The 23,024-nt window shown below is 40.9% G+C and overlaps 1 protein-coding gene across 7 annotated transcripts in view; it reads right to left on the reverse strand.

Moving 5' to 3' along the window:
• The window catches only part of DMD (dystrophin), a 2,687,035-nt gene that overhangs the window by 248,940 nt on the left and 2,415,071 nt on the right, over positions 1–23,024 (reverse strand). For all 7 annotated transcript variants that reach the window (XM_070291485.1, XM_070291489.1, XM_070291490.1 and 4 more), the window contains exon 61: positions 267–345. In XM_070291485.1, coding sequence (XP_070147586.1) covers positions 267–345 — 79 coding nt within the window. The remainder of the gene's footprint in view (positions 1–266; positions 346–23,024) is intronic.

The following is a 23,024-nucleotide window of genomic DNA, read 5'->3' on the forward strand; positions in this document are numbered from 1 at the left end:
TGAACTGCCATGAGTAAAGATTCAAAAATATTACTCAATTTAGCACTTGAGAATACACTGTAGGAAATAATTGTGCATTAGCTGAAGAATGGACAAAATGATCTAATGGGTCCTCCTCATCCTAACCTTCTGAATCCACCCACTAAGTCATATTTCAGGATGATTTGTGCCTCTAGTGCATTTGGCAGAGACTGTCATAATTCAACTCTAAAGAGCTACCAAGATGCAGTGAGGAAGCTAAGAGATGAAAGTGGTCAATGACTTACTGGAAAGGAAGTGCTGGGACGCTGGGCCAAAGTCCCTGTGGGCTTCGTGCAGCTGCCTGATGCGGTCCTCAACGGCCACCTGAGAGGAAGAGGAGAGAAATTATGTCCTCTCATCAGATATAACGAGGCTCAGTTAAAACAATGCACCCTTGTTGGTATGATCTTTTGAACTTCTAAGGTCGGAACACTAAAGCAATGATTTATAACCGTTTTAATATCCGCTTACCTTATGCGCTCTCCAAGACTGATTTTTATCAAACTGAGCCCAAATGAGAAAGATTTGCTCTCTTGACAATGTTAAAATGAGACTTTTAAAAAACACTCTACTCATTGGCAGCCATGAGTGAACTACTGTTCCAGTTAGTACCATCAAAATTGCAAGCTCTTAAATTTTTCCCAAAAAGATTTGGTAGGGAGGTCACCATTCGCCATTAAACTAGGTGACTGAAGGAACTCAGAAATGATAAATATTTTGTCTCAGCCTCTTGTCATCACCATTTTTAAAGAATCAAACTGACTGATAATTAATGGCTACTGAATGATATTTAATCACTGATAATTAATAAGTAACTAAGAGTGGCTTGATACTTTAAGAAATAAGAGGCAAGGTTTTAGGGTCGATGGTGAGAATAAAAAAAATTTAGATTTTATTGAATTTGGAAATTGCTGGGAACTATAACTTTAACTGGCATGGATTAAAAATTGCCACTGCTTTTTTCCTATTATATTTTTCTATACTATATTGACACAGTAGTCTGTCAGCTTAGTGACAGAAGAAAGGGAAAGAATTTTATGGACAAAATTGTCCATTGGCATTTTGCCAATTTTATATTAATGGTGGCCCCAGGCATCCTTGCTTTATAATTTCAGATCCTGATTTGGTTCTGAGCAGGCTATGCTAAACCAGAGGTTAGTCAGTGCTTGCCCAGAGCCATCAGAGACCAGGCAGGTTCATGCCTGTAAAACACATCTCAAATTCAACAGAAAAGTGCCTCAGGTAGTCTGGTCTAAAGTTGACTCTGACCTTCCCATATCAGTCAAGTAACTAGCCCAGATCCAGCACAGTCTTCTTGTTGCACGTTCTCCTTAGCCTTGTCCATCTTTGCTGGGACCAAATATTGTGAAAACCAAGCAGAGTTCCCCAAAATGAAGAGTTTGCTTCATTGTGATGCACACAAACACACGAGGGACATTTGAAACCTACTTTCTCAGCCTTATGACCCTGCTGCTGCTGCTCAGTAAGTAAGCTGTGTTTGACTCTTGGAGACCCTTTGGACTGACTGTAGCTCCCCAGGCTCCTCTGTCCATGGGATTTTTCAGGTGCCAATACTGGAGTGCGCTGTCATTTCCTTCTCCGGGGGATCTTCCTGACCCAGGGATTAAACCATGTCTCCTGCGTCTCCTGCACTGCAGGTGGATTCTTTTTTATTTTTTTCTAGAGTAAATTTTGTATTTAAATCTCTTTACAAATTGAATTCAGTTTTTTTATATTTTATTAAATTAATTTATTTATTTTAATTGGAGGCTAATTGCTTTACAATATTGTGGTGGGTTTTGCCATACCCTGACATGAATCAGCCATGGGTGTACACGTGTCCCCCATCCCGAACCCCTCTCCCCTCTCCCTCTCCACTCCATCCCTCAGGGTTGTCCCAGTGCACTGGCTTTGAGTGCCCTGTCTCATGCATCAAACTTGGACTGGCGGTCTGTTTCACATACGGTAATAGACATGTTTCAATGCTATTCTCTCAAATCATCCTACCCTCGCCTTCTCCCACAGAGTCCAAAAGTCTGTTCTTTGTATCTGTGTCTCTTTTGCTGTCTTGTGTATAGGGTCATTGTTATCATCTTTATAAATTCCATACATATGCGTTAATATACTGTATTGGTGTTTTTCTTTCTGGCTTACTTCACTCTGTATAATAGGCTCCAGTTTCATCCACCTCATTAGAACTGACTCAAATGTGTTCTTTTTAATAGCTGAGTAATATTCCATTGTGTTATGTACCACAGCTTTCTTATCCATTCATCTGCCGACGGACATCTAGGTTGCTTCCATGTCCTAGCTATTGTAAACAGTGCTGTGATGAACACTGGGGTACATGTGTCTCTTTCAATTCTGGTTGGATTCTTTACCTGCTGAGCCATCGGGGGAAGTGGCTCAGATGGTGACTGCAATGCAGGAGATGCAGGTTTGATCCTTGAGTTGGGGGTCGAAAAGAGTTGGACAGGAGTGAGCAAATAACACTTTCACTTTCTTATGACCCTGCACTCCCAGTCAAACTCTACCTGCCTGTCCTGTGGCATTCCATCCAACTTAACACCCCCGAGGCTTCCCTCTAGAGTGCTTGTATTCCCCTTTTCTCCCATTCAAGGCTGGTCTATGTTGGCTTCCTCAGCATTCCTGCAGTCCACGGTTTATACCTGGAGCACTTCTATCAGAGCCACTCCTTTCATTATATGGATGGACCGTAACCATTCCCTGCTTACTTCTTCTGTCCTCCCCTCCCTCCCACAGGATGCACTGAATCCTGCATGTAGTAAGTGGTAAGAAATATTTGTGTAATGACTAGTCGATCAAATTAGTGGGTAAGTGTGTGTGTGTGTGTGTGTGTGTGTGTGTGTGTATGCATGCACTAGTGTGAGAAAGAGAGAAGGAGAAAGGGAGGGAGATATGGGAGAATAAATGAGAATGCTCACTGACACTAACTGCATGCTCTAAGTCCCTGGGTAAATTATTTGAATCTTAACTTACCTTATCATTACAATGGGACAATATGTCCTACCTCATGGAGTTATAATGGGCATTAAATAAGATGATACATGTGTTTAGCTCAGTTTCCATCATATGATAATTGCTCAGTAAATGTTAGTAGCTACTGTTATTGTTGCTATTATGCTTAATAAACGGAGAGGGATAGGTTATAGTGTGCAAGGCACCACATAAAATTCAAAAATGGATAGTACTATTAATCACTTTGTGCATGACAAAATGAAGTAACATGCAATCTTCCCAATAACTCTATGGAAGGAAGTAATATTGTTTCCCCAGTTCACAGATGTAGAAACTGAAGTACGAGAGGATAAAAAAAAAAAAAAAATCAACCGAACAAGATTGGCCTAAGCTTAAGTAGTTAGTAAACTGGCAGGTCCTGGATTCAAGCTCATTCAGTCTAACTGTTGGTCTTCACTGCTACTCCAGGGATTATGGCTGGAAAAAAAGTAGTGTATAAATATTTAATAAGCAGTAGGCTTTTTAATTTACTTTTACATTAATTTATTGAAAGCAGATCTAACCTAGTGTACCTATCTATGAAATTTTTAGCCATCAGTATATTTTATGGCCCAGTGCAAGGTCAGTTCCCGGTCTTGAAGAATGTGGTACCTTAAGATTGTAGACAAGAGCTGTAGAAGAACACGCAAATGAATGCGTGGAATATGTAATTCTTTCTAAAGGCAGAATGGGTCGTTTCATAATGAAATCAAAGAAGAGAGGAATGTGAAATTTGGGGTGTGTAGGAAGGGATGGGGAGGCCATATGGAAATGGGCACTGAGCAGAAATCTTTGCACATGCTGAGAAAGAAATCCCCAAGGGAACATGTGGGTGGCGAAGGAGAATGAGCATGCCACAGGCCATTTCTTCTGGTGATAGTGTTAGTAGCTTCCTAGAGACCATGTGGGAACAGCATCAGAATCCATTATAAGCACCTGATCTGATGGGTGCTTTCTTCTTCTTATAGGAAGGGCCATGGTGGTGGTTTCCAATGTATACCCAATATTATTAAGAATTTAAAATGAGATAAAAATGAATTGCCACCCCTATAACTCAAACTTAAGAAAAGGTATGAGACTGAGACAGAAATTTAAAATGCATCATCCTAACTAATGAGAACAGACCTTATAGTACAGGGAACGCTACTCACTGCTCCAAGGTGACGTAAATGGAAAGGAAATCCAAGGAAGAGGGGATATATGTATACGTACAGCTGATTCACTTTGCTGCACAATAGAAACTAACACAACATTGTAAAGCAATTATACCCCAATAAAAATAAGATGCACCATGTAATGAAATGAAGTCTTCAGAAAACAGTCTTAAATTAACTAAAGAATTAAGCATAAAATATTTCTTTTCACAAATTATCTTTGGAGAAAGGTACGGCATGGACTGAATGCATAGCTGAGTAAATAATTTTAAGAAAGAAAAACCTGAAAGCACAGAAAATCCTCACAAGTTGTAGCTACTTAGGAACAATGCACTTGTGAGCAATTAGACAAGGAGAAGAAACTTGATAAACTTTTAAAACAATAACTTCCATGTGTTAGGCCTTACTAACTGGATCTTTTTTTATAAAACCAATATAAAATTCTATATACAAACTAGGAAGCAAAAGTCAGAAATTTTACCCTGTTACCTTGTATTCTGGCACAATTCATTCTTTACTTGGTTGTTTATTTCTTCCTTTTCTAAGTATACGTTAATACAGAAAGAGATATGAAAGAAAGGAATGCTACAGTCTTGATCTTTGGAAGCATGAAGGGTTGGAGGTGAGGAATGCAAACAAGACAGGGAAAATTCTGGGGTAGCAAGCAGAACACTGGTGTCAGACAGGACAGTGAGATGCAGTTAGCTAGGTACGCTGCAAGCAGATGATGTAAAACAAGATTCTGCAGATGCTGAGGCTCAAGATTTACCCCATTAGCAAAGGGAACCACTGAAGATTTCTATGAGGGGACACGTGATTTGAGAGGGAAGTTGAGGTTTAGGGAGATGAATCTGTCAGCGTGACAGATCCAAAGAGGCTGACACCAGTTAGAGGATGTTGGAAGTGATCTGACAAGACTTGGGGTGATATGTGTTGGAATGAAGACCATGCTGCCTGGAACAGAATAGAAGGTACAGACTGGGAGGTATTTTGAAATAAGGAAAAACTAAATACTTTGGTATGGGAGTATAATTTTGGTAGAGAAGCAAATAGAACTTCAAGATTTCCAAGGTGGAAGACTGGGAGATTGCTGATGGGAATATCGAAATGGGAAAGGGGAGGAATGACAAATGGGTAAAGGAATTCTTTTGGAACAGAAAGAATTTGACCTAACAGTGAAAGATTTAATTGGAGATGTCACGTATAGCCAGTTGGGGAAATTTGCCCTGGTCATTAAAGGAAGGAAAATGAAGTGAAACTGAAAATGGTAGGGTTGAGCATTAGAAGGTGAGCAGAGAAGGAAGAGCCAAAGGAGTCTAAACAGAATTATTTAAAGAGACAAGAAGGGGACTTCCCTGGTGGTCCAGTGGTTAGGATTCCAGGCTCCCAGTGCAGGGGGGCCTGGGTTCAATCCCTGGTTGGAGAACTAGATCTCACATGCTGCAACTAAGACTTCACATTGTGCAACTAAAGGTCCTACATACCATGACTAAGACTTGGCACGGCCAATAAATAAATAAATGGTGGTGCTTTAGTCACTCGGTTGTGTCCGAGTGTCACTCTTTGCCACCCCATGGACTGTAGCCTGCCAGGTTCCTCTGTCCATGGGATTCTCCAGGCAAGAATACTGGAGTGGGATGCCATTTCCTTCTCGAGGGATATTCTTGACCCAGGGATGGAACCTGGGTCTCTTGCATTGCAGGCAGATTCTTTTACCAACTGAGCTACAAGGAAAGCTAAAACTAAATAAGGAAATAAAAATTACAAATTAAAAATAAATACGAAGAACCCAATTTCCCCCAAATTCATAGACCATACCTCTGTTTCCTTTCATAAAAAAAAATACAATTATAACATCATTTTGGAAGCATACATCTTCTGTCTACAATTAGATCATAGATCAAGAAAGCTTAGAACTGGAAGAAACCTTATCTATTGATACACAAGGGTCTACTCTTTAGAACTATCCCAGATGGGCAGAAGACTGCCATCTGCTCCCTGAGTACTCATGATCTAGCTTCCAGCATTTCTTCAGAAAAAGCAAGTCAGAGGGGGAAAATGTCTTAAAAAACAACAACAACAACAACAACAAAAACAAAACTAAAAAATGTGCTCTGTGAGAATAAGGACTCTTTCTTTCCCTAGTATGTTCCAGGTGACTAGTACAGTACCTGGCATATAGCAGGTACTCGATTCATACTAATTGAATGAATTAATGTGTAGTTTATTCAAGGATCTTCACCATAACCACTCCTTTTTTTTATTTTTTTTGGTTCTGCCATGGTATGTGGGATCTTAGTTCCCTGACCAGGGTTCGAACCTGCTCCCCCTGCAGTGGAAGCCCACAGTCTTAACCACTGAACCGCCAGGAAAGTCCCATAACTACTATATTTTGAGTGAAGAATTTCATTTTCAAGAGGCCCAAATCAAGTTTTGGAAAGCCCTTTCCTCCTTCCCGTGCTTCTTTCTTTCCTTCTGTTTTGATGCTCAAATTTTATTTAGAAAAAAAAAAAAAAAGGAAAGAAGAAAACCATTTAGATTCATTGTGCCTATATTAGATTTAGAAAAAGTTTTTTATTTTTATTTTTATTTTTTTTTAAATTTTATTTTTTTATTTTTTAAATTTTAAAATCTTTAATTCTTACATGCATTCCCAAACATGAACCCCCCTCCCACCTCCCTCCCCATAACATCTTTCTGGGTCATCCCCATGCACCAGCCCCAAGCATGCTGCATCCTGCGTCAGACATTGACTGGCGATTCAATTCACATGATAGTATACATGTTAGAATGTCATTCTCCCAAATCATCCCACCCTCTCCCTCTCCCTCTGAGTCCAAAAGTCCATTATACACATCTGTGTCTCTTTCCCTGTCTTGCATACAGGGTCGTCATTGCCATCTTCCTAAATTCCATATATATGTGTTAGTATACTGTATTGGTGTTTTTCTTTCTGGCTTACTTCACTCTGTATAATCGGCTCCAGTTTCATCCATCTCATCAGAACTGATTCAAATGAATTCTTTTTAATGGCTGAGTAATACTCCATTGTGTATATGTACCACAGCTTTCTTATCCATTCATCTGCTGATGGACATCTAGGTTGTTTCCATGTCCTGGCTATTATAAACAGTGCTGCGATGAACATTGGGGTACATGTGTCTCTTTCCATTCTGGTTTCCTCGGTGTGTATGCCCAGAAGTGGGATTGCTGGGTCATAAGGTAGTTCTATTTGCAATTTTTTAAGGAATCTCCACACTGTTCTCCATAGTGGCTGTACTAGTTTGCATTCCCACCAACAGTGTAGGAGGGTTCCCTTTTCTCCACACCCTCTCCAGCATTTATTGCTTGCAGATTTTTGGATCGCAGCCATTCTGACTGGTGTGAAATGGTACCTCATTGTGGTTTTGATTTGCATTTCTCTAATAATGAGAAAAAGTTTTTTAAAGCAGTAATTTGTATGACAAACCCAGAGCCCAAATCTCCTCCATATTTGTTTTACTCTAATTTTTAAATAATCATATTTGAGGGCTCTGAGGACTATATATAATTCTTCTTTGCTTTCTCCTTTCATATGAGTTCTATAGGCAGCATACTCTTTGCAGACCTCCCTTTTTTCACTCTACTAAGAAATGTCTCTCTATTCATTCTAAAGATATTTACTACAATGTAAGTTCCTTGTCCACAAAGATAGGGACCTTGTCTGCCTCGTTCACAGTTTAACACAGTACCTAATACAAAGGAGATGCTCAATATTCAATAAATGAGTCAATGAATAGGCTTTTTGAGTTCTTGTTACATTAGGCACTGTGCTAAGTATGATTAAGGTATACTTGAAAGTGTAATTTTGGGGCTAATGAATGAGCACTGAGTCCTTCAAGTAAATTAATGATAACCACTCCATTCTCAGCTGTGACTGTTTCCCAGTGTTCAGTCAATTCCTCTGTGTATTTTGAAGAATATCTTTATTTCATTTTTTCCCTTCAAAATTGCTTTAAATAAGCCAAAAGAAGAAGAAAAAGGACAGATACTAACACTGTGGCTGCCAGTAAAGATTTCAAATAAAATTGATCTAAATGCAAATATTTGATACTTAACTTAGTTTTAAGTTCTCAAGGGCTTCCTCTTTTTCTTTTGACCTGCTCTTTAATTACCTTTAAGTTTTAACCATCGCTAGGCAATGTGTTTCCTTCCTAGTGTTCAAGTGTTTTTACTGGCACTATATCCATAAATAGTGTTTACCACACTCTTAGGAAAAGATGTAACTGGGCGTGTACATTTCAATTATCTGACTCTCGGCTTGTCTAGACCCTTGAAAAATATCCATGGGCATGCAAGAACCAGACTTCACACCTCCACTGATGAGCCCATAAAAATTAAACTCTCCTTGTGATGGGATGCTAGTGAATAAATGACTCGCATGCACACAAATGTCTTTCTATAGTCTACTCATGAGGCTTTGTCCAGGAAATGTACAGTTTGTATACTTTCCTGTCCTTACTGAACTGGGGGAAGGCTTCAGAATTCATTCTTACTTCCAAATTCTTACTGTAACATTCCTAAATACGTGCCCAAATGTTATCCCGGAAACGCTCCTGAGATTTATTACAGTTTAAGATCCTCTCAAGGAATTGTAGTTCTTTTCAGTTAAATTCCATTCTTATTCTAATGCTGATTTTTTTGAGCTGTGTCTGGAAAAAAAATGGTCTGAAATGGTCTGAGATAAGGTTTGGAATGAGGACATAATGGGTACAGCTTCGTGGCAAAACAATCTGGGTTTGCTGAATGCAAAAGTTGGCTGAATTCTCTTTTCCTTGAACTTATTTTCATGTTTTCTTGACCCTGAGACGCTTCTGAGTTAAACAGAGTTTCTTGCATTTGACTTCAGGATAGATCACAGGAAGGCAACAAGTGCTAACACTGTGCTCACTCTGAGTAGGACCATAATTATCAGTTGAGTTTGTGTGATTTATGGCTTGAATGTTAATGCTTTCATCTGAAATGTCATTAATTCATCTCTGTTTATGTTCTCTCAGAGCTTTTTTGTTTCTTTTCTGCTTCCAAATTTGTATTTCTGGACTGATTCCTATCTTCTTAGGGCTTCCCTGGTGGCTCAGATGGTAAAGAAACTGCCTGCAATGTGGGAGACCTGGGTTCAATCCCTGGGTTGGGAAGATCCCATGGAGGAGGGCATGGCAACCCACTCCAGGATTCTCACCTGGAAAATCCCCATGGACAGAGGAGCCTGGTGGGCTACAGTCCACAGGGTCACAAAGAGTTGGACAGGACTGAGCGACTAAGAGTTTCACTACTTTCATTTCTGGTCTTCTTAATCTCGGACTCCTTTTCTTATTCCTTCTTTCGCTTTCCTCTCTCTTCCAGCCACTCCTACGCCTCAGCCGCTCTTCCCAATTGTGTCCTGCATACCCCCCTAGAAAAGCATGCTGACTCTGTTGAAATAAACAGAGAGGGCCGAAAATAAAGTGGCTGTGCACCCCTGCAAGGCAGGTGGGGCAGGAGGTGAACAGGAGCCCCAGCCTAGGGCCAGCCCTAGGCTTCTTCAGGAACGCCAGTCCTCTAACGCTGACGGGCTCTGCCATCAAACAGAAAGTAAGGGAGGACAGAACAGCAAGCCCTTTGTCCACTGTTCAGCTTTTAGCTTTCACCTCACCAATTTTGAAAACGCACCTCAGAATTTTGCTTTTTTCTTCTTCATCCTCATGTTAACTGCCTCATTCCGTGATAATAGAGTCAGGTTATATTAATATTAAGTCGACTTCATAGACCCAAGTACCTTGAGGGTATCATTAATTTTAATTTACGGAAGCAGCAATCAACCTCCTTTGCTTGCTTCATTTGTCAAAATCTTTAGTTTTTGTTACACATACACACTATGATGAAAAAAAAAAAGTGTAATGGGAAGGGAAGAGATCTTGGAAGCATTTTTATGCTCTCTTTTTCTTGTCTTAAAGAGATAAGAGAAAAAGCTCAATGACTCTGCTTGGATGATATAATTTGATGCAGATTTTATCTTCAAAAAATAGGTTGCCTTTAAAAACCTTTCTTAATGTATCACATGCTTTGCAGCAGGAACTAAAGTCAAGTGGCTGGCACCTTGCGACACCAATACATTAAATCTTTTACATTTTAGCTTCAACTATTTATTCCTGAGCTTTAGTTATTCCACATTTGGAAGATAGCATTCTTGCAGAAATTTTCTGAGGCCATTGGAGCATTCCTTTCTTGTGGCATTTTGGGTCAGAAGTAGCTTAATACTTCCATGGTAATGACATAGTTATGCTTCCTGGTACTAGAATACACGAATGTGCCCAAAGACCAGACGTGGCAATCTGAAATAATTATCAAGGAGATAAAACAGAACTGATATCATGGGGGAGGGGAAAGACAATATATGTAACAGCAGATTCACACTGAAAGATGACTATAGCTGGCTGAAATCCTGAAGATAAATGAAAAAAGAAAAAGCACCAGAAATTATACATTTTTTTAAAATGGTTGCCAGGGGAAGGCAATAGTTAAGGAGTTTGGGATGGACATGCACACACTGCTATATTTAAAATGGATAACCAATAGGGACCTATTGTGTAGCACAGGGAACTCTGCTCAATGTTATTTGGCAGCCTGAAGGGGAGGGGAGTTTGGGGGAGAATAGATACATGTATTTGTATGGCTGAGTCTCTTCAGTGTTCACCTGAAACTACCACAACATTGTTTATTTATCAGCTATGTGCTAAGTCATCCTAAAGGAGATCAGTCCTGGTGTTCCTTGGAAGGACTGATGCTGAAGCTGAAACTCCAGTAATTTGGCCACCTCATGCAAAGAGTTGACTCATTGGAAAAGACTTTAATGCTGGGAGGGATTGGGGGCAGGAGAAGAAGGGGACGACAGAGGATGAGATGGCTGGATGGCATCACCGACTCAATGGACATGAGTTTGAGTGAACTCTGGGAGTTGGTGATGGACAGGGAGGCCTGGCGTGCTGCAATTCATGGGGTAGCAAAGATTCAGACATGACTGAGCGACTGAACTGACTGACTGACTGATGTGCTAAGTCGTTTCAGTCGTGTCCGACTCTTTGCAACCCCATGGACTGTAGCCCACCAGGCTGCTCTGTCCATGGGATTTCCCAGGCAAGAGTACTGGAGTAAGGTGCCATTTCCTTCTCCAGGGGATCTTCCTGTCCCAGGGATCTAACCTGAGTCTCCTGCATTGTAGACAGATTCTTTACCACTGAGCCACCAGGGCAATACACTGATACAAAATAAGATGTTTATAAAAGAAGAAATTGAACATTTTTTTTTAGCTTGATGGCAAAATCCTTGTATTTTGAGTAATAATACACCTCTAGGTTTTCAGTTTTTTCTATCAATCACCTGGACAATGATGGCTGGAGGGACAATCTGCTGAAGTAGGCAGGCAGAAATCCTTAATGCAGAAAATGGAAGCCCCTGAAATCCCACAGGCTCCCCACAACACTGCCAAAGCTTCCTAACCTTGACTCCCTGCACAGTCGATTGGGCCACATATGAAAGAACCTTGTCTGCCATGAGCCCTGTCTCCAGTTCCCAGCTCTCCTCCTCCGGGCCACTGAAAAGCGCCTTTCTTTTCTGTCACTGATGCAGAGCTGCCAAACCAGTATCATGCCGTTCTTTACAAATCAATAATAAACCGAAAGATCTCGTCTACTATACTTCCGGATCCTGCAAGCTTCAGTTCTTCTCACTTTTTCTTTCTTTGCATATCAGAAAGAGGCAGAAGTCAAATAAGTGAGTACACTTCATGTTTCTAAATAAAGGACAGAAGATGGGGTGATGCACTTCTATTGCCTCTCAGTGTGCATTCGCCAGAAAGTGAAAGTGAACACTGCTCAGATGTGTCCGACTCTTTGCAACTTCATGGACTATACAGTCCATGGAATTCTCCAGGCCAGAATACTGGAGTGGGTAGCCTTTCCATTCTCCAGGGGATCTTCCAAAGCCAGGGATGGAACCCTAGTCTCCTGCATTGCAGGCAGATTCTTTACCAGCTGAGCCACCAGGGAAGCCCAGTCAGAACTGGAGCTAAAACTCTGACATACATTCACCCCTCCTCTGGCTATACAGTCTCCTCCTCGGCTTTCCTGGTACTCTTTAGACTGATCTTTCCCTTTCTCTCCACCTCACCCCAAGCCCGAGGTGGTGTGTGAGGTCCCCCAAATAGTCCTAAGACTCACCTGAACTATTCGAGATATTCTTACTTCAAATCTAAAGGAAAACTACTTTTTAAAAAATGTTTATTCATTTATTTCTCTGACCCGGTCTTAGTTGTAGCATATGGGATCTAGTTCCCTGACCAGGGATTGAATCCAGGCCCCCCGCATTGGGAGTGTGGAATCTTAGCCACTGGACCACCAGGGAACTTTACATAGTACAGAAAACTACAGGGGAAAAAAATCCAAGATACAATGTGATCTTTTACAGGAGAAACAAAAAATTGAATTTCTAGGTCATCACAGAAGTAGCTATACTTCCTTCAGCAATAATCTGAGGTACTTTATGAGATTCTTCCTTTCACTAAAGCAAGAAATCCTAAAATCCATCAGGATACATGCACTGTACCTTGTCTTTCTTTTTAATCCTCAAGTGAAATCAAGACAGCAAAGTGTAATAAAAATGCATATAGCCCCAGGCTTTCTGCCTTAGCAAAGAGAGAAAAAATAAGCTTCTTGACTTAATATGTCTACTGTGAATAATCAGCCACGGCATTTTGGGATCTCGTTTTATAATCTTAACGTATAGCAGTGAACTCCATGTTCGTGGTGTGACAAGAATAAAGGAATTTTTTTTTTCTTTCTTGTAAAAAAGAGATTTTTCTTCCTATTTTCAGAAACAGATATGTGTCAACTTAAAAGAAACAAAAGCGGGAGGGGGAATCTCTTGATTTTTAGTAATACATTTTCTGTATTTTTACCCAAAGTTGTCAATGAAGGGTGGGCAAGGTGAGATGGGGGTCTTAGGCTGTGTAATGGTGGGGCTAACATTTGGTTTTGAAGCTTTCACAGTTCCCTGTCCAGATGCTTAAGCCTGTCATTCTCCAGTATTGGTTCTTAGCTAATTAATAAACATCCCTAGGAAGATCAATGATGGCTCATAACAGGCTGCTAGTACTACAGCTGTATTTGCATTTTAAAAGCAACTTTAATTAAATAATTAAGCAATTAATTACTCAAATACTTATTGAGTGCTTATAAGGCACTCTACTAGGAGAGAAAGGAAAAATGAATAAGGAAATAAGGAGCCTACTTTAAACAAATTTATGGTTTAGATATTTATAAATAGGTATGATAAAGTGGCAAAAGAAAGACTGGCATGTAGGGCAGTCATGCCTTGATTTGACAGAGTATCACAACTACCTGGAAAGTTTCTTAAAAAGACAGATTCTTAGCTCATATCTTGGGCGTCCCAGGTGGCTCAGTGTTAAAGAACCTTCCTGCTAATGCAGGAGATGCAGGAGACATGGGTTCAATCCCTGGGTCAGAAGATCCCCTGGAGGAGGAAATGGCTACCCACTCCAGTATTCTTGCTTGGAGAACCCCATGGCAGAAGAGCTTGGCTGGGCTACAGTGTATGGGGTTATAAAGAGTCAGACATGGTTGAGCAACTAACACACACACACACACACACACACACACACACACACACACACACACACAGATCATTTCTAGAAAGTCTCAGTCTGTTTGGGGCTAGGGCTCAAGAACCTGTACTTTCTTTATAGCAGCGGTCCTCAACTTTTTTGGCTCCAGGGACCAGTTTCATGGAAGATGATTTTTCCATGGACCAGGTTGGGGGCAATGGTTTTGGGATGATTCAAGTGCATTACACTCACTATGCACTCTATTTCTATTATCATTGCATTGGCTCCACTAGAGATCATTAGGCTGGGGATCCTGGAGGCTGGGGACTCTTGCTTTAAAGCTCTACCGAGGCTGACGTGTAGCCTGTCTTTGGAGCAACTGGGGCAGTGGAAAGGCTATATCAGTACTGTGGATCAAGAAGACCTGAGTTAGATCCCCTCCTAGGTGTTTGACCTTCAGCATCTTATCTAATAGTCTATAAGCATTAGTTTCCTTCTTGGTAAGCAGAAACACTGAACAACAACAGTGATGAGAGTAACAATAGTTAACATTTATAGAGCACTTACTACTTGCCTCTTGTGGCTCAGATGGTAAAGAATCCACCTGCAATGTGGGAGGGAGACCTGGGTTCGATCGCTGGGTTGGGAAAATCCCCTGGAGAAGGGAAAGACTACCCACTCCAGTATTCTGGCCTGGAGAATTCCATGGACGAGTCCACTGGGTCACAAAGAGTTGCACATGACTGAGTAACTTTCACTTTTCACTTTGCTGCTGCTGCTGCGTCATTTCAGTTGTGTCCGACTCTGTGTGACCCCATAGATGGCAGCCCACCAGGCTCCCCCGTCCCTGGGATTCTCCAGGCAAGAACACTGGAGTGGGTTGCCATTTCCTTCTTCAATGCATGAAAGTGAAAAGTGAAAGTGAAGTCACTCAGTGTCTGACTCTTCGCACCCCATGGACTGCAGCCTACCAGACTCCTCCATCCACGGGATTTTCCAGGCAAGAACACTGGAGTGGGTTGCCATTACTTTCTCTAATGCATGAAAGTGAAAAGTGAAAGTGAAGTCGCTCAGTCATGTCTTACTCTTTGCGACCCCATGGACTGCAGCCTACCAGGCTCCTCCGCCCACGGGATTTTCCAGGCAAGAATACTGGAGTGGGGTGCCATTGCCTTCTCCACTTTTCACTTTACTACATGCCAAATGCTGTTTTAAGAGCTTTATGGGTATATTTTCATTGAAGCCTTTCCTACTCTAAGGAAAACTTGACAAGAGCAGAACTTGGTCTGTTTCATTCAGTGCTGTATCCCCAGGATCCAGGTCAATGCTGGTCTCTTAGTATGCATCCAACTAAACACTTAAATGAACACCACAGTGAGAAAGGTACTCCTGTTTACAATCATTTTACAGAGGCAGAAGATAGTATACAGAGAAAGGTTGGAGAGTCTATTTCTGAGCCCTCAGTAGATGTCCACTCCTTTCTTTTCCTGGGAACTGTGCTCAAAGCACTGAAAGAAACAGAAATAGCTATGAGGCTTATAGTGTGTCTGGACTGAATTAATGAAGGAATGAGGTTTTTTAAAAAATAAATTTATTTATTTTAATTGGAGGTTAATTACTTTACAATATTATATTGGTTTTGTCGTACATCAACATGAATCCGCCACAGGTATACACGTGTTCCCCATCCTGACCCCCCCTCCCTCCTCCCTCCCCGTACCATCCCTCTGGGTCGTCTCAGTGCACCAGCCCCAAGCATCCAGTATCATGCATCGAACCTGGACTGGCGATTTGTTTCATATATGATATTAAGCTTTTAAGATGGGCCTTCAAAGTTGGGTAAGACTCTGATGGGCAAAAACACAAGAAACATTCTGTGTGGCTAGAGCAAAATGAGCAATATTTCTGGCACTGGGAATGGCCCAGATGTGGGGTATGAACAGAGGGGGAGCTGAAGAATACCAGGCTGGAAATGTAGCTTGGAGTCAAACCAGAGCAGCACTTGACTGTCAGGTTTAAGAATAGAGACTTCAGTTTTTTCATGGGAAGGGATTCAAATGTTTTCCTAAATAAGTACTTTTAAAATGGACTTTTTTTTTTATGCATTCACAAGAAGAACAATAAAAATCTCTAAAAAGTGAGTTTTTCATTTACCACATCCATCTAGCCATCTTGCTTCCCACCCTGGTGGCAACTACTGCTAACATTTTCACTCTACATAAGTTTTTTAAAAATAAAGAAATAACATGGTTAGAGTGGAATTTTAGGGTGAACTGAAACATGGAGAAAGTGATGAAGGATAATCTGGTAGAAAAAAATCCCAAGAGATGGCAGGATATGGCACAATGGGTTAAATATAAGGGAACCAGAAGGAAGGGCTTCCTTGGTGGCTCAGTGGTAGAGAATCTACCTGCCAACATGGGAGATGGAGGTTCGATCCCTGGGTGGGGAAGATCCCATGGAGAAGGAAATGGCAACCCACTCCAGTATTCTTGCCTGGGAAATGCTATGGGCAGAGGAGCCTGGGGGTGTTTCTGGTCCATGAGGTCGCAAAAGAGTTGGACACGACTGAACGACTAAACAACAACATCGAGAAGGAAGAGATGAGGAAACCTCAGACTTTCATCCTAGTCTGAGGAGATGTGCAAACATCAGGAGGAACCACTAGCATGTTGAGGCACAGTTTGACATGGTAACTAACCCCAAAGAGTAAATAAAAATGGCTGAACAAAGACTAGATAGAATGATGGAAAAATCATGAGGAGGATTACAGTGATTTCTCTTCAAAGTCCCTCTCATCATTTAACCCGATGGTTAGTAAGATGCCCACAATGGCTTGGGTAGAAATACTGTACCAAGAAAAAAAAAAAAAAAAGAGCTGAAAAGCATTTAGTAGCATCTACTACAAGCTAAGTAATGAATAAATGGTAGTTGTAACTCATTTGTGTTAAAAGGTGGGTATCAGGAGTTCCCTGGTGGCTCAGTTGTAAAGAATCCACCTGCCAATACAGGAGACATGGGTTCGATCCCTGGTCTGAGAAGATTCCACGTGCCATGGAGCAACTAGGCCCATGCCTCACAACTGCCGAGCTTCTGCTCTACAGCTTGGGAGCCACAACTACTGAAGGCCTCATGCCTTAGCACTCGTGCTCCACAACAAGAGAAGCCACCACAATGAGAAGCCCGCATGCCGCATTGAAGAGTAGCCCCTACTCATCGCAACTACAGAAAGTCCATGCAGCAATGAAGACACATTGCAGCAATCAATCAATCAATCAATAAAACAATCCTATAATAAACTTTGGGGGGAAAATGGTACATGTGAGAGCAGAATAGGCGTGGATGCACTGGGCAGACACATTTCTGGGGGAAGCTCCATTTCAAGCTTACTTCTTTTATAATAAATACTCAAGTTGGCCAGTTGGGGAGAACTAGGTGATTTCTACCCTTTGTCAAGACCTAAACAAGTCGAGCCAGGAGAGCAGGAGAGGTGAGCTTGGGAATCAATTATTCCCCAAGCATTTTCAAGTGCTGTTATATACACTGTGCTGTGTGGTCATCTTGTGGAGGAGAGCAAAGATGGAGCGTGAGAAATCCCTATTCTTCAGAACCTGTGTCTTGTGGGAAGAAGACTGCACAAGGGAGAAAGCAGAGAATTTACAAGTTTCTAGGCTGTGGGTTACTGATCAGTCAGAACATTATGAAATTCTAGAAGCAAGAAAGCAATGAGGCTGGAACAATGTGGGAGGTTTCTGGAAGCAGGTGACACAAAACACTATGGACCAAGACCAGACTCAAAGTGTATGTAGCTTAGCATCCCATGTCCACTGGGGTATACTTTTTGAACAGGCATTTCTTATGCCATTAGTGACATGATCTTAATGAATTAGAGACCCCTAAGAGTTCAAATAGTATCACTTACACCGTTGATTTTTTATTCTAATATGGTAAGCAACAATTCATCATTTTCCCTTCTTTTAAACATCTCACATTTGTTTGCAAAGAGCTTTCAAAATAGTTATTAAAACGGTTAGTTTTGTCTTTTCCTCACTGTGTCATAATTGATTTTTTTATGGTTATGTGAATATAGATGGTTGGATAGAAAAGCACTTAATGATTTTGTACTTAGAGAAAAACAGTGCACTGTACATGCATGAAGAGCTCGTATCGCTATGTTCGTACTTGAAAATGATTTCACTGCACTGATAACAAACTTTCTTCTCGACTTTTCAAAAGTAATGTTAAACCTCATATGTGGGACTTTGAACATCGAGTCCTTGATCTAGGATTGAACACACGTTTCACATCTTGGAGAAAACTTCTTTTTTTCCGGTTAGCTGATCTTTTTATCCCTTCAGGCATTAACCAGTCTTTTTATTTTCTTAGCAGCAGTTCTAGAGAAAATTTCCCTGAAGGCTAAAGCATCTATTGGATAGTTCAAAATGTATAGTGCTAAAAGTTTGCTTTTGTTGTGTTATTTTTTTTTAGCAGAAATCTCAGAAAGAGAAATACATTCTTGCATATGAAGGCCTACTGTGGTCAATTTTCCCTGATTAAACCCTAAGTTTGAACTTTCAATACTATAATCTGAACTGGCATTGAGATTCAACTTGGTAGTGTATAAAAAGAAAGAATACATCATAGTAAACTTCCAGACTAAACAAATCTATAGTCCAAGGATATTCAAATAGATCAGAAACAAATTAGTACTTTTGAAATAATACTTTCATAAGGCAATTTATATGCTAAATGGGGATGATTCTTATTTAGTCACCAAAGCAAAGTTCTGAAGGGTGCTAAATACTAAATAGTATGTAAAATTAAGTCAAATTACTATTTGTCTTAAAAACAAGATTTTAAAAATCCAGGATTTAGAAGTTTCACTAATCCAATCTAGTCCTTCTGTCCAAAAGTTAAATGAGTTGGACAGGATCTCAATATCAAGTATTGATAGATGCAAGTAAGAACAAAAAAGTCCCTATTAAGAATTTACTGGATTTCCCTGGCAGTCCAGTGGTTAAGAATCTGCCTGCCAAAGCAGGGGACATAGGTTCGATCTCTGGTCCAGGAAGATTCCCGTATGCCACAGGACAAGGAAGCCCATGTGCCTCAACTACTGAGCCCGTGTGCCTAGAGCCCATGCTCCAGAACCAGAGAAGCCGCTGCACTGGAAAGCTCTTGTACCACAATGAAGTCGAGGCCCCCACTCACCCAACTAGGGAAAACCTGTGCACAGCAACAGAGACCCAGCACAACCAAAAATAAATTAATAAATAAAAATAAGAAGATATCAAAGATGGAAGGTTTTCATGGCCTCTCTCAATACCTATGTGCACATAAGACATATACCTTTATCTATGGAGCAAGGTTTCTCCAATTTGACACTACTGACCCTTTACCTGAAAAATTCTTTGTTGTTCTATCACATGTGATAGAAGATGTCTAGAATCATCCTTGACTTCTATCCACTAGATGCCAGTAGCACTGCTTCCGCAGTTGTGATAACCAAAAATGTCTTCAGACATTGATGTGTACCCTGGTTGAGAACCACTGGTCTATATTGACATTCACTTCCTACTTCATGTACACGCCATGGTATGAATATTTGAGGTAAGACCTGAGTTCCATTCTACAACTCTTAACTAGTGAGGAAGGAAAAGTAACAGCGCCCAGTTGTATACAGACTAACCTCAGGTCTGCGCAATTCAGGACGTGCTCTAATTGGCAGTTTTTGCTCTGGAGCTCCCCAACAGGCTGGCCCAGGCTTCGTAAGAGCTGCATTGTGATCTCATGCCTCCCTCTGCCCAATTCTGCCTCAGCCCCTTTTTCATCCCCCAAAATTTATCTTGGGGCATCATTTCCTGGAGGGCCTAATCTGCAATATCAATCACTCATTCAATCAGAGCATTTCATTCCTTTAGCTGAGATGGGCATACAACTTCATTTGGACCACGGCGAGTCAGACCCATGCCATTTTTAAACTCCTGGATGAGAGTAGCTCACTCTTTTCTGCTGGAGATGTTCAGGATGCTAAGAGGAGAGCAGGTGGGTCTGCAGCAGTACGCTGCTGCTAAGTCACTTCAGTCATGTCTGACTCTGTGCGACCCCATAGACGGCAGCCCACCAGGCTCCCCTGTCCCTGGGATTCTCCAGGCAAGAACACTGGAGTGGGTTGCCATTTCCTTCTCCAGTGCATGAAAGTGAAGTGAAGTTGCTCAGTCGTGTTCGACTCTTCGCGACCCCATGGACTGCAGCCCACCAGGCTTCTCCATCCATGGGATTTTCCAGGCAAGAGTACCGGAGTGGGGTGCCATTGCCTTCTCTGCTGCAGCAGTATAGCTACCTGAAAATCTTCACTGTCATGATCACCCTTTTTTTCCCCTTGACTGATCTAGGTTGAGCTTTCTGTCACAGCCAACAGTCCAACCTAACATACTTTATATATAACAAAGGGGGAACTACATAAATGTTAGGAAATTAACACTGAGCCTAGAAGGTGTTTTAAATGAACCTATCACAGTGACTATCAAGAGCTAAGTATACAAGTGAAAGGAAGGGGGCTTCCCTGGTGGCTCAGATGGTAAAGAATCCTTCTGCAATGCAGAAGACCCAGGTTCGATCCCTGGGTCAGGAAGATCCCCTGGAGAAGGGAATGGCAACCCACTCCAGTATTCTTGCCTGGAGAATTTCATGGACAGGGGAACCTGGCAGGCTACACTTCATGGGGTCTCAAAGAGTCGGACATGGCTGAGGGGCTTCCCTGGTAGCTCAGACCATGAAGAATTTGCCTGTAAAGCAGGAGGCTGGTGGGCTATAGTCCATGGGGTCACAAAAAGTCAGACATGACTTAGTGACTAACACTTTCGCTTTCACATACAAGCTGTCAAGAATTACAAAGCGTTCCACCATCTTAAATCTCAAGATACTTCGTGATGAAGTGGGAGAGGGCAGAATGATACCCTTCGTAGTGTAATGATTTTATCAACTGCTGCATCGATTCTGGAAAGATCTTCTCCGGTCTCATCATGGAGAAATAATGGCTCTGGACTACTAGATCATAGCCATCACAAGGTGGTCAGTACACATTAGCTTCTGTTTCCTATAATGAGGCTTTAAGCAAACTTGAGTGGACTCCTAACCAGCACCCTACCCTTCCTATTTTCCATTCTTTGCTGCTGCTATCAGGAAAAGAGAACATATTCATGAGTATAATACTTGATTTGAATCAATCTTTCAGGCCTAAGAATATTTCAATCATGTGTGTGCATGTAAGACTGTGAAGTACTGCGATGAACATTGGGGTACATGTGTCTCTTTCAATTCTGGTTTCCTCGGTGTGTATGCCCAGAAGTGGGATTGCTGGGTCATAAGGTAGTTCTATTTGCAATTTTTTAAGGAATCTCCACACTGTTCTCCATAGTGGCTGTACTAGTTTTGTTCTGGGGAGGGAGGTGGGAGGGGGGTTCATGTTTGGGAATGCATGTAAGAATTAAAGATTTTAAAATTTAAAAAATAAAAAACTAAAAATTAAAAAAAAAGAAAAAAAAAATATAGAAGACTACCAAAAAGAATTACCATGTAATAAAGATCTCCTTTCTTCAAAAAAAAAAAAAAAAAAAGACTGTGAAGTATGCCTATTTCAGTCCCCCCCCCTTTTTTTTAAATAGAAAGATCTGTTTGAAAACGGAAAGCCACATTTTTCCACTTGAAATGCTTGAAAAGCTTCATTTGTGAAAAGCAGCATTGACCAGAACTGCTGGGGATCATTAGTGGGAGCCTGAGCTTCAAAGGAGTTTCTGTTAGGAAAAGGTATTTAGACATTTTAGCTAAGCTGCTGACCACCTGGGATTTGGTCATTTAAAAGGATGTTAGTTTTCAGTTATTTTACATTCCACTTACAAGTGAGATCATATAGCACTTGTCTTTGTCTGACTCATATCACTTTTAGCATACTATCCTCAAGGTCCGTCCATGGTGTTGCAAAAGGCAGACTTTCCTTCTTCCTCATGGCTGAATAGTATTCCATAAAAGGGTGCAGGAATGGGAGGGATGTTGTTTAAGGGTGTTGGTGTTAGTTGCTCAGTCATGTCTGACTCTTTGCGACCCCATGGACGTAGCCTGCCAGGCTCCTCTGTTCATGGGATTGCCCCAGCAAGAATACTGGAGTGGGTTGCCATTTCCTCCTCCAGGGGGAATGTTTAATGGTATATCTTTGCACATAAGTCCTGGAGGTCTACTACATAGGAAAGTGATTACAGACAACAAAATTGTATTATAAACAATCAACTTGCTAAAAGACTGGGTTTTAATAGTTCTCAAACTCAGAAGAAATAATACTTACATGATATTATAGAGGTATTAGCTAACACTACTATGGCAATCACATTGCAACATAAGTGAATCCAAGCAATATGCTGTGTACTTTCAACTTAATGTTGTATGCCAAATAGAATTCAATTAAAAAAGAACAAAAGGGTGCTAGTTGTTGACAGACTGACTGACTAGGTACCCTTTATGCTTTAACAAAATTCGTTTAAGAGATTTGTATTGTGGGCTCCCTATTAAAATAAAGGCTCTGTTTAAGAGAGGTTATCTTTTTTTTTCTTGAAATGTAGCTGACATACAGTATTATGTTAATTTCAGTTGTACTACATAGTGATTTCACACATACATTATGAAATGATCATCATGATACATCTAGCAACAATCTGTCCCCGTACAAAATTATTACAATATTATTGAGCACATTCCTTTAGGCTGTAGATTACACTCCCGTGACTTATTTTATAACTGGAGGTTTGTACCTCTTAAAACCCTTTACTTATTTCACCTAACCTGACACCTCTTTAACCTCTGACAAATATTCATTTCTTCTCTGCACCTATGAGTCTGTTTACATCTTATTTGCTTTGCTTTCAGTTTTTTTAGATTCCAAATATAAGTGAGATCATATGATATTTGTCTTCCACTGACTTGTGTTTCTTAGCCTGATACCCTCTAGAACCATATCCATGGTGTCACAAATGGCAAGATTTCTTTTTCCCTTGTGCCTGAGTAATATTTCATTGTGTATATATATACCACATCTTTAACCACTCGTCTGTAGATGGACACTTAGGTTGCTTCCATATCTTGGCTACTGTGAATAATGCTACAATAAACATTGGGTGCATGTGTCTTTTTGAATAGGTGTT

The sequence above is a fragment of the Ovis canadensis genome, chromosome X (assembly GCF_042477335.2).
Source record: "Ovis canadensis isolate MfBH-ARS-UI-01 breed Bighorn chromosome X, ARS-UI_OviCan_v2, whole genome shotgun sequence".
In the NCBI taxonomy this organism is placed as follows: domain Eukaryota; kingdom Metazoa; phylum Chordata; class Mammalia; order Artiodactyla; family Bovidae; genus Ovis; species Ovis canadensis.